Source organism: Pristis pectinata, chromosome 33 (assembly GCF_009764475.1).
Source record: "Pristis pectinata isolate sPriPec2 chromosome 33, sPriPec2.1.pri, whole genome shotgun sequence".
In the NCBI taxonomy this organism is placed as follows: Eukaryota; Metazoa; Chordata; class Chondrichthyes; order Rhinopristiformes; family Pristidae; genus Pristis; species Pristis pectinata.
The window spans coordinates 12313756-12332271 of NC_067437.1; the positions used below are offsets into that span (position 1 = coordinate 12313756).

Genomic DNA, 18516 nt, shown 5'->3' on the forward strand with positions numbered 1-18516 from the left:
AGATGTCAAAAGTTAACTGTAAGCTCAATGACTGGGATCAATTCAGAATCCAGCAAAGAAGAATGAAACAAAAATCAAGAAGGAGAAAGTAATCTATGAGGGTAAACTAGCAAGAAATCTGACACTTTGAGAGCTTCTTTATGTACATGGAAAGGAAGAGCCAAGTCAAGATCAACATAAAGACCCTCAGAGAATGAGGTTGGGAAAATACAGTCATACAGCATGGAAACAGGCCTTCGGCCAACTCATCCATGCCGACCAAGATGCCCATCTAAGCTAGTCCTATTTGCCAGCGTTTGATCCATATCCGTCTAAACCTTCCCTATCCAGGTACCTGTCCAAATGGCTATAAATGTTTTTACTGTTCCTGTCCCATATATGTACCACCATCTGTGTGAAAAAATTGCCCCTCAGGTTCCTATTAAATCTTTCCCCTCTAACCTTAAATCAATGCTCTCTAGTTCTTGATTCACCAACCCTGGGAAAAAGACGGCGTGCATTCACCCTATCTATGTCCCTCATAATTCTATACATCTCTATAACTTTACCCGTCAGTCTCCTACATTCCAAGGAACAAAGTTCTAACCTGCCTGACCCAGTCCCTCGAGTCCTGCCAACATCCTCGTAAATCTTTTCTGCACTCTTTCCAGCATAGTGGCATCTTTACTATAGCAAGGTAACCAAAACTGAACACAATACTCCAAGTGCAGCCTTACCAATGTCTTGTACAACTGCAACATAACATCCCAACTTCTATACACAATGAAGGCCAACGTGTATAGATCCTATCTATCTGTGATGCCACTTTCAGGAAACTATGTACTTGTACTCCTAGGTCCCTCTGTTCTACAGCACTCCCAGGGCACTCCATTTACTTGTGAAAATCCTACCCTGGTTTGATTTCCCAAAATGCAACACCCCGCACTTACCTGAACTAAACTCCATTTGCCGTTCCTCAGCTCACTTGCCCAGCTGGTCAAGATCCTGCTGTAATTCCTGATAACCTTCTTCACTGTCTATGATAACACTTATTTTAGTGTCATCTATAAACTTACTAGCTATGCCTTGTACAGTCTCATCCAAATCATTGCTATCGATGACAAACAACAATAGGCCCAGCACCAACCCGAGGTACACTAGCACGGTCTCCAGTCCGAGAAACAACTTTCCACCATCATCCTTTGCTTCCTTCTATCAAGCTAATTCTGTATCCAGTTAGCTAGATCTCCCTAGATCCCATGCAGTCTAACCTTCCAGAGCAGCCTATAATGCAGAACCTTATCAGACGCTTTGCTGAAGTCTATACAGACAACATCTACTGCCCTGCCTTCATCAACCTTCTTGGTCGCTTCTCCAAAAAACTCAAATTTGCAAGACGTGATCTCCCACATGCAAAGCCTGGCTTTCCCTAATCAACCCACGTCTTTCCAATTGCATGAATAACTTGTCCCTCAGAATTCCATCCCATAACTTACCTACCCTGAATGTTAGGCGTACTGATCAATAGCTTCCAGGTTTTTCTTTGCAACCCTTCTCAAATAAAGACACAAGATTAGCCACCTTTCAGTCTTCTGGCACCTCACTTTTCACTAACAATGATGCATATATCTCAGCTAGGGCTCCTGCAATTTCTTCTCTTGCTTCCCACAGTGTTCTTGGATATATTTGGTCAGGCCCCAGAGGTTTATCTACCTTCATACGTTTTAAGACGTGGGGATCAAAGAAATGGATGAGAAGTTAAAAGAGATATTTTGTATCAGTGCTGATGGTAAAAGACGCTGTGAACACCCCAATAACATTAACTATTACAGGGGGAGGAATTAAATAACAACATCATCACTAGAAAATTAGTATTAGACAAACTAATAGAGCTTAAGCCTGATAAAGTCCCAGGACCTGATATTTTGCACCCAAAAAGAAGTGGTTACAGAGACAGGACATGTATTGGTCTTAACCTTCCAGAAATCCTTAGTGTGTGGAAAATAACTAAAGAATTGGAGAAATGTCAATATGACACCCTTACTCAAAAAGTGTGGAAAGCAAAAAGCAGTCAATTATAGTCCAGCCAGCCTAACATTTATTTTGGAAAAATGTTAGAAACAATTAAGGCAGTAATAACAAAATATTTTGAAAATCATAATCTGATCACAAAGTCAGCATTCCTTCATGAAGAGGAAATCACATAAGACAAATTTATTAGAGTTGTCCGAGGAAGTATCAGCTACAGTGACTACAGCAGACCCAGTAGATGTAATAAACATGGATTTTCAAAAGCGGTTTGACAAGGTGCCACACAAAAAAATTACTGTGCAACATAACAGCTCATTGATAGAGGACTGGCTAAAGAGCAAGTAGGGATAAGGGGGACATTTCCAAGTTGGCAACCTGTAACCATAGGGTGTCGCAACTGTTTACAATATAGATTGATGATTTAGAGGAAGAAAGCAAATGTACTATAGCCAAATGTAGATGATACTAAAGTAGTGGAAAGCTATATGAAGGATACAAACAGCTTACAGAGATATATTGATAGGTTGAGTGAGCGGTCAAAAAGTTGGCAAATGGGAATATAATGGGGGGAAAATGTGAAGCTGCTCATATTGGATGGAAAAGTGATAAAACAGATATTATTTAAATGGAGAAAGACTGCCGGAAGCTGCAGTACAAAGGATTTTGGTGTCCTTGCACATGAAACACAAAAAGCTAGCAGCCGGTAGTCAGAAAGGCTAATGAAATGCCGTTTTTTTTTGTTTCATGAAAATTGGCATATGTAATTGGGATATGAAAGTGGGGAAGTCTTACTATAACTATACAAGGCCATATCTAAAGTACGGTGTACGGTTTTGGTCCACCTATTTAAGGAAAGGTATATTACCATTAAAAGCGACTCAGAGAAGGTTGACAAGGATGATCCCAGGTACTGAAGAACTGTCCTATAATGAAAGGTTGAAAAGCTTGTGTCTTTACTCGGTGGAGGTCTGAAGAATGAAAAGCAAAGTTTCTGGAAGATATGAACTTCCTAGGGCGCTTGACAGGGTTAATGCTGGGAGGATGTTTCCCTCATGGGAGAGACTAGGACCAAAGGGCACGGTCATGGAGTTAGGAGGATCTGATTTAGGATTGAGATGAGGAAGAATATCTTTTCTCAAAGGTTTGAGGGTCTTTGGAATTCTTTGCCTCAGAAAGCTGTAGAGGCTGAACCTTTGATCATATTTAAAGCTGAAATAGATAGGTTTTTGTAATCAGTTAGGGAACCAAAGGTTACGAGGATAGGGCAGGAAACTAGCTGTGAGGAAAATTGCATCAGCTATGAGTTTATTGAATTGCAGAGCAGGTTTGAGGGGCCAAATCACCTACTTCTGTTTCTATTTCTTGTAGTCTTACAGCACTGTTGCTGAAATCTGACTAAATACACCATTCCAGACTCTGATTAAGTACACAATAATTTCAATGGGATCTGATTAAATACACAGTACCTTCCCTAGAATCTGACAGAATACACAGTATCAGCTTGGGAATCTGCTTAAATATACAACACAAGATTGGTTTAAAAACACTGCACTGATCTTCAGAATATGATTATCCTCTCCATAATTTGATTAAATGTGCAATGCTGTCTTCAGCGTTCAATTAAGCACATGGGACCTTTCCAAAATCTGAATAAAAATACCACCATCTCCAAAAGTTAAATAAATACAAAATTATCTCCTGGGTGAATGTACAAAAATGTCTTCAGAATTTGATTTTTTAAATGCGCAACAGCACCTCTGAAATTTGATCAATTACATGTCATTGTTGCTGGAATCAAAGTAAATACACAACTTTGTTCTAGATTCTGCTTAAACACAGATCACCATTTTCAGAGTCACATCAAGTAGGAATATCCTTGGAAATGCACAGTATCATCTCCAGAATCTGATTAAATAGTAGCACCATTTCCAGAATGTGATTAAATGTAAAGCATTGTTCTAGAATCCACTTGAAAATCTTCACTACACTATCATTAGAAACTTATTGAGTACTTAGCACCATTTCCAAAATAACATTAAATACACAGCACAGTCTTTGGAAATACACAGCACCATCTCCAGAACCTGACTGAAACCCACATGGTTGCTTTGATAATAGGAGACAGGGGTTGATGTTGGAAAGTTGCTTTTGTGATTGGAAACCTGTGAGTAGTGGTGTACCACAGGATCAGGGCTGGGACACTTACTGTTTGTCATATGTATTAAAACTCTGGATATGAATATTGGAGGCACAAAAATTAGAGGTTTGTTGACTGTCTAGCCTTAGGCTACAGAACAATGTTGATCAACTAGTAAAATGGGCAGAACAATGCCAGATGGAATTTAATCCTGATAAGTACGACATGATACATTTTCGGAGTTCTAATAAGAGCAGAACATACACCGTGAATAGCAGGATCCTCAGGCATCTTAAGGGACAGTGGGCCTTTGTGTCCAAGTCCAGAGGTTCCTAAAGGTAGCAGCACAGGTAGATAAGGTGGTTAAAAAAGGCATTTGGGATGCTGGTCTTCCTTATTACCCAAGGCATAGAATGCAAGAGCATGTGGGTGATGGTACAACTTCATAAAACTTTGATTAGGCTGGTGGACTATTGAGTATTCTGGTAGCCACACTACAGGAAGGGTGTGATTGCACTTGAGAGGGTGCAGCTGAGTTTTACCAGGATGTTGCCTGGGATGGAATGATTCAGTTATGAGGAGAGACTGGTTAGGCTGAAGTTGATTTCCTTAGAGTGAATGAGGGTTAAGGGGGACCTAATTGAGGTATACAAAATTATGTCGGGCATAAATAGGGTTGATAGGAAACTCTGCCCCATAACAGTGACATCTAAAACTAGAAGGGATAAATTTAAGATGAGGAGTTAGAGGGGATATGAGGATTTTTTTCACCCTTTGGGTGATTGCAATCTGAAACGCACTATCTGAGAAAGTGGAGGAAGCAAGTACTCTCACAACATTTAAGAATTGTCTGGACAAGCACTTAAATCAACAAAGCATAGAAGGCTATGGATCAAATACTAGCAAAGGGGACAAGTATAGATGTGTATTTAATGATTGGCATTGACATGGTAGACCTAAAGGACTGTTTTTGTGCTGTATGCCTCTCTGGAATCTGATTAAATACGTGGGTTTGTTCTAGAATTCAGTTAAAAACACTGAATTTTGAAACTGTTTAAATATAAAACACCATCTACAAATTTGATTAAATGCACAGCATCATTTTCAGAATTCAGTTAAATAAACAGCAACAACTAGAATTCAATTAAAAAACACAGCACTATCTCTAGTACCTGATTAACTAAAAAGAAGTCCTTGGAATCTGACTGAAACATAGCATTGTCTTGGAATCTTTTGCCAAAATTAGATGAAATAAGGATATCACTCTGGACACAGCACCATCCATATAATCCATTTCATTTCAATACAATGTAAAGTTTCTGGAAACTAAATAAATGCAAAACATTGACTCTACAACTTCTCAGATGCTTTATTTCAAATGCATGCAACCTTTCCAGTATCTGTTTAAGTATTCAGCAACATCTCCAGAATCTGATTAAATACATAGAACCATTTCTAGATTCTGATCAAATTGATAGCACCTTCTTTAACAGTGAGTAAATATACTCAGCACTACCTCTGGAACTGGATCAAATACATAGCACAGTCTCTTGCATCTGATCAAGTACACAATACCATCGCTAGAATTTAACTAGATACACTGCACCAATTCAAGAATCTGTAAGTAAGCAGAACGTGTCTGGAATTCCATTGCATACATCATCTTCTCAATCTGATTAAATGCACATCTCTGGATTCCGATTAAGTGCATTGCACCATCACTGGAATCTGATAAAATGCACAATATCTTCAGAATTAAATTTGCAATTCCATTCTAGAAAATGCTCAAAAACAACACATTCTCTCTGATTAGATATTCATCGCCATCCTGGAATATGATTAAATTATCTGCATGGTCTCCAAAATCTGGTTAAATAGACAGTGCTTTCTCCAGAATCTCATATATTCACAACAGTGTCTCTATTAACTAACTATAAACACAGCACTGGGTCCACAATAGGATTTTATAGATATATAGCACCATTTCTAGATTTATATCAAATACACAGCACCATTTCTAAAATATAATATTCAGTAACTTCTCTAGATCCTTATCAAATACATAGCACCACTCTGGAATCTGAACAGAGCTTTCTCTCAAACCAGTTCACCAACAGAGCATTATCTCTAGACTCTGATCAAATACACAACACTGTCTCTGAAATTGGACCAGATATAGAGCAGAGACTAGATTCTGATCAAATACCCTGCGCTGAAACTACAAGCTAATTAAATATACAAAACCATCTCTAGAATCTGATTAGTGCACAGCTCTGTCCCTAGATTCTGATTTACTGTGTGCACAAATCTATGGCAGAATTTAAACAACTCTGCCCTTTCCTATTTTTCCTCTCTTGCTTTCCTAGTTATTGACTCCTTGCAGCTGCTTGGTCCTGCCTGTCCCTCTACTATTTGGCCATTAAATAATATTGATATAAAACGGGAATAATCATGGGACATGACAAAACTGAGTCCAGTTCTGTTCTCACCTGATGCCTTCAGTCAGACTCTACAGTAACTCTGGCCTCCTATACAATATAAAATTGAAAAGAAAAACGATAAGCAGCAGCATGTTTATTTAGCAGGCTCTGGTAGTGCAATCCCTATTCCTAGTCCAAGCAGCTGCTTCACCGCTTGCGGCAACTCTTGGCTCTGTGCTTTGAAAAGACACACATCTACTTCAAAGCTAATCTGTCACGACTGTGATGCACCAACAATGCTACATCTATTGGCTCCATCAACAATACTCGTGTTAGAAGTCACACTAAATTGCATGGTTAATCACAGATCAACCTCTCTTCAATTAACACAGCAGGGCAATGATAGCCCCTGCGTCCACACAGCACCAAAGGAAGTTTTACTGAAAACAAACGCATCCTCCAGACTTCTGCCAGTTCCTATAACAAAGATTTGAAGGCTGGAATAAAAAGGAAAACAAGGCCTCATCACAGCCAGATGCCACTCCTCTTCCCCACCCACCACTACCCTTAGAACAAAGCTTCACACAAATGCACTAATCAGCTGTTACAATCAAAATCCTCCATTTTCCATATACAAGGCATTGTTCAAGTAACCAGACATGTTTAAAGAAATGAGGGATAAATAATTAATTTGTGAATAATCCACAAACTTGCTTTAAACTTTGCTGCTCCTGGATTTTATTTTATTTGTTCCTGAGGACGTGTAATTCCCCTCACAGTGAAAAACAGTGAGGCCATCATAAACCACAACACAAATGACCTTTGCTGCTATTTGCTCCTGCTTTCATTTTCTATTGCTTCCATGGGCCGTGTTATCTATTTTCTCACCTCTCTCTAAAGCACAATCAGTACTAAATCTACAGAAGTCAATTTGCAGTAATTTCACTGAAATGTGTAGATTCTACACAGCAAAGTGACTCAGTGTGGGGTGAAATCACACGATGCCAATCACATTTCTTCTGCTGGCTTGATTGACCAAATGTAAAGAGCAGTCAAAGGAAGACTTTGCTGTACCAAACTGCAACAGACATCACTAAATATCACACATCAGCATTCTGTCAATAACTGTACATCACTCATCCTCATTCACTCTCCTTGCCAGTCTCTAATAATCACTCACCCTTATTCACTGCCACAGTTGCGTACAATTCCAATACACCTTTCTACTGATCCAATTATACAAATTACCAATTATGTTCTTATTCACTCTCTATAAAATGACATAAATGAATTTATATTCTAAAAGCATTCCAAACATTTAGTTCACATTTAATGATCCAAAAACATTTTCATTCACTCGTCCTGCATGCACAAACCACCAAAAGCCATTTCAGACCGAAACGAGGAGAAATTCCATCACTCAAAGGGTGTTGAATCCTTGGATTTTTATACCCTGGATGATTGTGAATAGTCAGTCATTGATCGTGCTTAACACAAGACTGATAAATTTGTAGAAATTAATGAAATCAAGGAATATGTGCCTAGGTCAGGAAAGTAGTATTTGATATTGAAGGTTCACCATGACCCTGCTGAATGGCAGAACAGGCTCAGGGGACTGAATAACCTGCTACTGCTCTGATTTTTTTCCTTGTGGCTGATTGAATTACACAATTATCCAGGTGCTTCCCCACTCTGAAGTGCAAAACCAGACACATCTTGCACAAAGTCAACATGGAGTTTCAATTTTAAGAAACGTAAAGGGAATTTTCGAGATGAAATTCATCAGATATCTGTCACTGCATTTTCAGGTGGAACTGAACTGTTCTGTATATGTGCAATGAGTAAATGGGCAGACCCAGATAACTCTGGACTTCCCAGCTAAAAGAGTGAGTTATGATGTAACATGCAAGTACATTTAGTTTCAGTACCTCAAACATTATAGTGTTGGTGATGTTCAACAAATGGTGATTCATCAAACCACAATAACAAATGAAAATCAAAAACAAAACTGCAGAAGCTGGAAATATGAAATAAAAAGAAAAATGTAGCAAACATCAAGTCAGGTAGCATCCGTGGAGCAAGAAACATCTTGAACCTGAAAGTTAACTCTGTTTCTCTTTCCATAGATGTTGTTTGCTATGAAAACAGAAAACGCTGACACCATTGCTGGGTTATTTACTGTTAAACTACTGTGACAATGGATTACAGGGATGAAGAAACATGAGATAGCAGGGTCAGCGAAGACACTGAGTTCCAGGGAAAGTGGAGGTGGCAGAGAACTGGGGTTTCAAGGATGGGGAATGCCAGACCCACCTGGTAGCATAGGTTTGCAGAGATGCCACGTGCATGCTTAGTGGCAAGGGCCACATGCACGCAAGGTAGCAGCAACTATAGGGACACCAGATAAAAAGGAACTTCAAGGACTGGGCCACTGGTGAAGGGAATACAGAGACACTGGATAACATGAGGTAACTACTCTTCAGAGATGTTGAGTGACAAGTGCCACAGAGGAACAAGGCAATAGGAACTATAGAGTCACTGGGTAACAGGGCAAAGGAAATACTAGGTAACAGGACCCAAGAGGCAGCAGGTATCAGGACTACTCAACTACCTGGGCAATAGGGGCTGCAGAGATAATGGGTTATTGATAGAATTGGTCACCTAATTTGAGCATGATGGGATGTGGCTACAATGTGTCGAGTTATTGTAGGGGAACATAGCAAAAAGATACAATTTAACAGACTTGAGTCACATCAAGTTAGACCAGCTGTGGAACATGCTAAACTGCCCACAAGTAGCTGGGAAAGTTCAGGTATATTGGAAGTGGTTTCCATTTCTTCACCAACGCCTTCACAGAACATCTTGTGTAAGTTAATGAATATTAAGGTACCAGCCTCTCCAAACCTCCTCACCCCCTCCAATTTTGATTTCACTCAATGGAGCAAGTATGCCAAGCTGGTAATGAGAGAGTGAAAACCAGGAACTGTCCACTTATTGCCAAGCAGTTTACACAGCTCAGAATTAACTGGTCAAAGCGGTATAAAAATTTCCATAGGAAAATGAAACACTGAATTTTTTCATTAAAAAAATGCTCAGTACATAATATGAATTGGCACAATTAGGTAGCATTTGAAAGGGTTTTTCAAAAATAAATTTTCATCAGTGAAAGGCATAATATTTCAAAATGAAGGGCAAATATAAAAACACTGGAGAGTAATTTCAAGAAGTATTTAAGAAAGGCATTTTAGTTGTATATATCAACTGAGTGTTAACAATTGGGAACAATTTTTGGAGTTAATTTCCTCTCAAAAAACTAAATTATTCAGTGAAAAGTCTGATTTGTATGAGATGACTTGTAAACAGGCAGCAGATTCCACATCTTTAGAATGAGTTCATAGTGTACAGCCCAGCTCGCTGACTTCAGCCCGACAGCACAGGAATATAATCATCAGGTTTGGGTCAGGTTCAGTATCAAAAAAAATTATGAAGCTCTGGGCTCAGACTGGCTGTGGTCTGGTCGGACATTAATTTTATAGTATTGCAAATGGTTGGTAACAGAGTAGCAGCTACATAGATAACAGATACTACAAAAACATGGAACTCCATTGGCACAAAAGATACTAATTGCACTCCGCAGGCATTGGCTAGATGAGAATGACGCTAGTTGACAGCAGCTATACATGTATAGGCGCTGGCTGATGGCAGCTGCACAGAGAGTAAAAATGGTTGCCCAAACTTTACATGAGTGACACTGGTTATCAGGGACAACAAAGAAACTGAATAAAATGTACTGCTGAAACATCGGTTACAAACCACTCCAGAGCAAGCGAATAACAGGGTCTTGCTGTCACACTAGTCGACAAGGGACTTTAATTACACTGGGAGACTGAAGCTGCAGAGCCACACATCAACAGGCTTTGTAACAACTACTACTGGAGTGCTGAGACACTGGTTATAAGCCATTATACATAACCCAGCATCACATTGGTACCAGGTTAGTGCTATAGAGGAACAAGATAAGATAGGCTGTAGAACATGAGAATGAGGGACTACAGCAGCGCTGGAGAGACAGTGATAACTGGGGACTCAAGGTTGCAGTAGCCACTGGGATGGTGGGTCACAGGATTTGCTGGGGCCACCGGGACGAAGCAAGTGTGCATTTAGTTTAGGAATTCAGCTAAATCAACCATGCGTGAGCCTTGTTAGTCAGGCGGGCCAGGAACTAATTAGGTACAGTAATGAAAGCTATAGTAGGAAACAGCAAGGACCAAGTACAATGGTTATACTGGTACACACACATGAATGATAAGGTATAAATAAACAGGGGGGGGGGCATAGATAGCAGCTTCAAGCTGATGGCCACAAATAATATATAAGGGAGGCAAAGACATTGGGAACAATCTTGTGGCTAAAACGTAAAGAGATGGGCAGGAAGGTCATTATCACCAGAAAACTAAACTTTAGACATCTGATTAATTAAACACGAGAGCTGTGTGTCTCTCAATTTATACTTTGAATTCACAATAAACAGACTAAGGATGTTAATGATGGGTATGACCGAGGTACACTATACACGACTATGCACAGAACAGGATTGAACGAGGAACTAAATAGTATATATGTAATAGGGATCTTGGCTTCTTGGCTGGTTCAGTCCCATGAACCTAGTACCAACATGTGAGAGAGGATCCCAAGTTTGGAACTCAGTGTAAGTTACTGACTCAGCCTGATCAACTGATGCCAGGAACAGCTAATACTGGGACAGATTCTAAGATCCTGCTTGTTGTTCTTGGAATAGATATTACTTTAATGAAGAACCAAACTGGCATCCTAAGTCGGCTCTACTAAAATGCAGGTAAAGTCAGAACATGATATTGGAAAACGGCTGATAAATCCTTGCTAACAATGGGGGAAACAAGCAGAGGGTGAAGTTGTGCTACAACAATATGTGGGAGATAGATGGCTACTGTGGCTTCAGTTCACTGTAAAAATTATGCAAGTTAGGGATCATCAGAACACAATACTGAGAGGATGCTAAGGCTCAGCAACAAAAATGGCTGCATGAATTAATAAAGGCTACTGCAGTTGCTTCATGCTTGAGAGAAATGGAGGAATGCCAGAAGAAGAATGACCAAGTAAGGCAGAAATATAAGAATAAAGAAAAAGTAAAATAGTAAAAAGTAAAGGGAGAAAGATTTTAAAAAGGCCAAAGCAGCACTCTCATCACAAGTTATGCATATAAGTCAGTTCCAGATACAAATAGAAAAGAAGGCTGAATTAGCCAACTTGCAAAGGCTGAAGAAAATTGTTTGTACCTTCAAACAGGCTTCAAGGTAATAAAGCAACCAAAGGCAGGGTACAATATGGCAAAGCCAAACACAAAAAATGTCAACAGGAAATCAGCAAATTAGTGTCAGCTTTCAGCCCAGAGAGGCACCACTGGTGACAGAGCATTGAGAAACATCGAAGAGAACAGAGAAATTAATTGGGATTATGTAGCCAAAGAAACGTGCAGATACATAAAATGCTGGAAAACTCAACAGATCAGGCAGCATTTGTGAAAAGAGAAACATTTAACAATTCAGCTTGAAGACCTTTCATCAAAACTTGATTTTTCATTTTCAAACCTAGTAGATGCCCTGTTGATGATTAGGATCCATGAGATAAACTCCCTCCTGAGCAGCCATCAGAACTATTGGCTCCATTCCTGCCCATGGCACCATTAGTAACATCTCAGCCAGATGCTCAACAATATCAACCTGCATTTGCTACTCATAAGTACAAATATAGCAGAATGAAAGAGGACTTGGATCCCAAGGATAAATGCTAATCAGAGGCATCCCATTGTGTGTGTGTGTGTGTGTGTGTGTGTGTGTGTGTGTGTGTGTGTGTGTACACACACGTACATGTAAGAGACAAGAGAGGTTGAGGAATTGAAGTATTTCACATGAAGTCTGATAGGCAGTGAAATTCGGTTTATGTGAAATTGTGTTTGAATTTTTGCCTGGCCAATTCTTTGTTTGAGAGCACGCCTTTAAAAAGTGCCTTCAGTTTGTCTTCAGTGTCAGTCATTTAGCCTGGAGGTGGAAGCTGTTAACCCTGTGTTGTTTATCTATGAGTTAGTTCATGTCTTTTAGTAAACATAAGACCTGGAGGGAATTTTGAACATAAGACTAAAGATTAAAATTTCAATTGCAAACTTTACTAGATATGTTGTCTTCAAAACAATGGAGTTTTTTAAATTGCTATAGGGAATTAGTGGCTGGAGTTCTGATTGATGTGGGGACGTTTGAATCTATGTCCTTGCATGATCAATGCGTTCTAGCATTCTTGTGCATTAAAGCCTTCAAAGTTTTCTGAGAGATGTATGTGAATGTGTTTTATGCTGTCCTATGACATTCATATACTTCAAACCAAATATAACTTACTCCTCTAAAGTAAATTACATTTGGTTTGAAGTATATGAATTCTTTATGAATTTTGAAATGTTGCCATTAGGCTTAACACATTTTGAGTTATATGCAAAAGGTAACTTTGATAGATTTTGGCTGGAAACAGTTGAAGAATGAGGAGAGGCAACAATTAATCACCTGTGGAATAGAAATGTGGGGAATTAGACCTAAAAAGATGGCCTTGAAGTCCAAATTCAATTATCATGTCTGGGTCTAAGTAAATGGAGCTTTTAAAAAGTGTTGTGGTTCAATTACAGTAAGAAATTCCTTTAGGTTCATCCAGTCTAAATTGAAATTAATGTCAATGTTCAGTTTTAATTTAATCATACACTTAAGTGCAGCTTAATGCAGTTACTGCAAGTCCAAGAGCTAGTTTTTTTTTGGAATGGCTCCTCCTGCAACCAAGGTTTGTCAGATAAGAAGAAATCATGAATTTGATTGATGAAAGATAGTAGCTATGGTTTTAAATTTTAAATGCTCTATTCGGTTCTGGATCTCACAGACTTTGTAAGAGTTTTTTTAAAGGTCAAAAGACAGCAAAAAAATATGATTTGTATTATCAGATTCTTACATTATTTGAAATGTTGCCGACATTTGTGCAGAAAAGTTAACCCTTTCCACCGATAGCTCCTTCATCCTTTAATCAGGGAAACAGATGAACTTTGACAAAATCTGCCAGTCCAACCATAGAATTTGTTTCTAGTTTAAAAATGGGAAAAAAACAAAGTCACAATATATTAAGCATTGGAAGGCACCTGTGACATGGTGCTGGGATCTTGTGATGTATTTTAAGATTTGATTAGTTGTGAGGGAGGCAACAAACTGAAATGCTTGAGAAGCTTGTACTGAGGAACTGATCATAGATATTCAGTTACTTAAGAACAACATATTTTGAAATAATTACTGTAGCTCAAGAGAGAGAGAAAATGGCTAAGTATCTGTTAAGAGGTAATGTCCTTTTAAAAAGCTGTGTGAACATGAGAGATCTATGACACTCAACTCAATTTTATTCCTCGTTATGCGTTAAGGTTAATTTACTGCAGTTTTTCTTCCTTTATGGTTATTTTCAAAGTTTCAAAAGAAAGAAAACACAGTCCTGTATTCTGTTTGTCTCTCTGTGCTTTTTTTTTTAACATTTCACTCTTGATCCTTTTCCTTTCTCTTTCATTTAATTTTATTCAGTTAATATAAATATTGATCTAAGTTAATATTGTGGAGTTCCAGTCTGATTCCATCCACAATTCCAGTTAATATTATGAATTACGCAGGAATCTCTATTTTAGGATATGAGATTCCCCCCCGTTAAAAATTGGGAATATTGATTCAACATTTTGGGAATTAATTCGAGTTAACTGCAACACAGACCTTTACTTTAACAAGAACATTTACTTTTATAAGGGTTAGCCCTTGTAATGACTCGCCTTTTCACAAAGCTGATTATAATAAAACTGATAATTTGGCACCCTCAGGACCTGGGTGGTGTTGGGTCAAACAGATTTTCCAAACTATTCAATGTTACTCCAGTTATCCTAAACATACATTTATTTCAGATTTTTTTTTTACATATTAGCCAATAGTTAAAAAAAAATTCCAGAGAACTTGGTGAGTTTCAGTTTATCAAACACACAAGCTAAATCATACAAGGACTCCGGACCCCAAACCCCATTTCCAACCCACATTCTGGACTCCAGCTCTGGCCAGAAACCGACTCACATTCCTAGTCCCCAGTGTTACCAACCCTGATTCTGGCTGCACACACAGTAATATTTGACCAATCTCACAAGTACACAGAATCACAGACAACAAGGACTTAGTGTACTACTCAGTGAGCCAGATGCCGAACATTTGGGATTTCTGAACAATCAGATACAGATTATCAGAGTTTTATTGTAATCCTATTTTAGATATAGCTAGAAGAAAGATCCTCAAAGGAAGATGGAAATTAGAGCTTTGGTGCAGCCCAGAATTGTGTCATTTATGACATATGATAATTGATTTATGAAACAAATCTGTCATAATCAATCCACTATACCATGGCTATCCCGTTTAGAATCGAAAGCGTTGCCTTGGAAAGGAGAGCAAATTGTACCATGCACTCCATATCAAGGAGATGTGGAATTATTCATCTGGCTAGTGGAGGAATGGAGAGACCATGGGACCTTTGTTCAATGCAACAGACTGCGAGTTGAAAAAGCTACAAGGAAAATGTCCTTTACAAACATTTACAAACAAGATTTAGCCCAGGATACAATGCATGTAGTCCATTTCCTCCACAGTCTGATTGCCTATGAAATTTTAGTAAAGTAGGAGCTTTTAAGGTGCTGATAAACCCAGAGCTCTTCTCCATCTAAACAACTCTTCAGTGAAATTTAATGGCACAGGACTAATTGGATTAAGGTGCACATAAGGAATAAAACTGGACACGGAAGGGACAAGCACAAAAGGAACAGCTTGAGTCAATCAACTGTCAAGGCACTGATTCTTTTGTATTATGAAAAGGATGGTGTGGGGGGGGCAGGGGGTTGCATTGGGGGCAAATATGGGGGCTAAATATTAATACACATCCCTGGATAAGAATTATACCCCATATTTTTGTCATATTGGTGTTTATATATTAACAATGATGTGTGTGAAATATAAGAATCAGACGATAGAGGAAAAGGGTTAAAGAACTAGCAAGTATAATTATAACAGTTGCAGAATTAATAAGAAATGAACAATGTAACCAGGTATACTATTTAAATCAATGTTAATTCATTGATAGGATTAATTTTGTTAAATATAACTGAATCAATGGTAAAGGTAATAGAAGGATATGCTAAAACAGTTAACAAAATAATTAAGATAGAAGAGGAACAGAGTAAAAGAAAACAGAATAGAATGTTATGTGGGAAATATAGGAATTGGATTATAGAGCAGGTGAGGAAGAATTTGGAATAGTTAAGCAGAACTGGGTTGAGAAGGGGCAGCTACAAAGCTTAGCCAACCTACAGATAATGATAACTCAAAGAGTCTATACTTAGGAGGACAGAAAAGGTGTGGTTTTATAAAGATACTTCGGAAGTGCAATAGCAACAGGGTTCGTATTAGGAATACCAATTATGGACCCTGATTAATGGGGTTATTGGGTGACAGAAACAGTACAAGACGATGTGTGGCTTGGAAATCATAACATAACACACTTGCCATGGAGAGGAATAGATTGCCAATCAAAACAAATCTAAACCATTACATGCATGTTTTATTCTATCTACACTATGCTGAAGTCTCTATGAGGATCTGGGGACTTGTAATTGTATCACTGAATCAGATCAATGGATATTGCCATCACAAGGGTAGCATATAAAGGAAAGAACATATTGTGCAACTGCAACATGAAAGATATACCTATATGGAATAAAGATATTTCCCGTTTTAAACATTTTCAACGGCAAGTCACAGCAAGACTGGGACAGAGAAAGCTGGTTCATATTCATAGTCAATCAAAGTTAAACTAAATCGATATTTTAACCATATGTATTAATGATACTACTTAGTATATTAGCGATAGAGGGATTAATCTTAATCAATTATTTAAAATGCTTATTTAGACAAATAAAGATAAAACTTTCTGCATCAGAAGTTAATACACCACATATAAGTAACTGATCGTTTATACTGAAAAAAAGTTTGTCCTATCAGATGGAGGAAACACAGTGGGGGCCTTCAGTTTAGGAATTCAACTCAGCCAATTGTATGTGAGCTTTGTTGCTCAAGCAGGCTTGGAACTAATTAGGTACAGTAAAAAAAGATGTAGTAGGAAAAAGCAGAGCCAAGTATGAAGGTCATGCTGGTATACACAGATGGATGATGAAGTACAAACAAAGGAGGCATAGATAGTAGTTGCAAACAGATGGCCACAAATAACTTCCAATATGTAAGGGAGGCAAAGACATTGGGAATTATCTTAAGGATATAAAATAATGAAGAACAGACAGGCAAGAACATTCATATCAGTAGAAAACCAAGCTTTGGATACACACAAGCTTAATTAAACATGATGAGAAGAATGTGAATTAATTAGGAGGGAGGAATGGGTCTCACAATTCAGACCATGAATTCACAAAAAACAGACTAAGGTTGTTAATGATGGGCATGACCCTGTGTAACACATCCACGTGTGAGCACAGATCCTGTAAACAGGATTGAACAAATTAACTAGGCTATATAAACAGAGGTCTTGGGCTGGTTCAGCAATGCAAACCTAGGACCAACATGTGAGAGAGAGGACCCCAAGTTTGGAACTAATAAAAGTTGATCACTTCTCGCCAGTTACAGGTAATAGTTATTGGATCACCTATTATTATCTACGTCACTTCTCCATTTTCCAACATCATTATTGAAAGACCAAAGTTCTGGCAGCACGGCCAGATGCACGTGATGTAGGTGACAGAGGCTCCGAGTTACTAGTGGTGAAATCAGGCTGGAGGTGGGAACTGTGATCCTTATGTCCTGTTGGTTTCCATGTAGCAAACATATAAATGCAATAAAAACCTCCTGTTTTGGCTGTAAAGATCTTAATGCTTAGTTTTGGACAACCTAAATAAAGTTTTCACCACATTTGAAAGATACACAATATTCAATATTCTAGGTCTTAACGAGCAGCACAGTGGTACAGCAGGCAGAGCTGCTTCCTCACAACCCCAGTGATTTGCGTTTGATCCTGACCACACACACCCCCATCCCCCCCAGTGCTATCTGTGTAGAGTTTGCATATTCTCCCTGTAATTGCCTAGGTTTCCCCAAGAGCTCTACTTTCCCCCAACATCCCAAAGATATGCTGGTTCGTAAGTTAATTGGTTACTGTAAACTGCTGTCATTACAGATAGGTGGTAGGAGAATTAGAAGGGAGGTTATTTGCAGGAACAGGTTGTAGGAGATGAGATTTATGGCATTGCTTCAAGAGGTGACATGGACCTGATGAACAAAGTGCTCTAAGGAAATGTAAAATAACCGTCACTGATTTTTCAATAAAGTAACACTGATCAAACATTAAATGGAGACCAGAAATGGAGCTGATCCAATGATTAAAGTCGATGTAAATGACCCCACAGCGCTATCTAAAGTTAAGCATAGAATTTACCTGATGTCCTGACCAACACTCCCCCCTCATTTAACACCATTAAAATAATTGGTCTTTTGTTTTAGAGTTGCTTCTGAGACTTTGCTGCGTAAAAAATGTTCACTGATATTAGTGATTGTACTTCAAAAGTGACTAAGCTTTGGGAGATCCTGAAACTTTTACAAAGTATCAATTTGTTTGTTGGTTAATTCATGTCACAGTTTATTAATACTCTAATCAATCTCCAGTGGTACTGCATACTAGGCCAACTATAGTCATCAGGTATTAAAAGGGTAACTGGACCAGAAAATGCATTTTAATTCATTTTGTACTTTAAAGTCATCCTTTTCTATACAATTTTTGATTATTTTAATTAAAATTAATTAGTGATAGTTA

The 18516-nt window shown here is 38.4% G+C and overlaps 1 protein-coding gene across 2 annotated transcripts in view; it reads right to left on the bottom strand.

Moving 5' to 3' along the window:
- The window catches only part of cnot3a (CCR4-NOT transcription complex, subunit 3a), a 101912-nt gene that overhangs the window by 67657 nt on the left and 15739 nt on the right, over window positions 1-18516 (bottom strand). Inside the window, exon 1 of one of the 2 annotated variants that reach the window (XM_052043024.1) lies at window positions 13591-13718. The exons of the other annotated variant lie outside the window; for it this stretch is intronic. Coding sequence (XP_051898984.1) covers window positions 13591-13655 — 65 coding nt within the window. The 5' untranslated portion in view covers window positions 13656-13718. Of the gene's footprint in view, window positions 1-13590; window positions 13719-18516 lie in introns of those variants that run through there. 2 annotated transcript variants of the gene reach the window in all.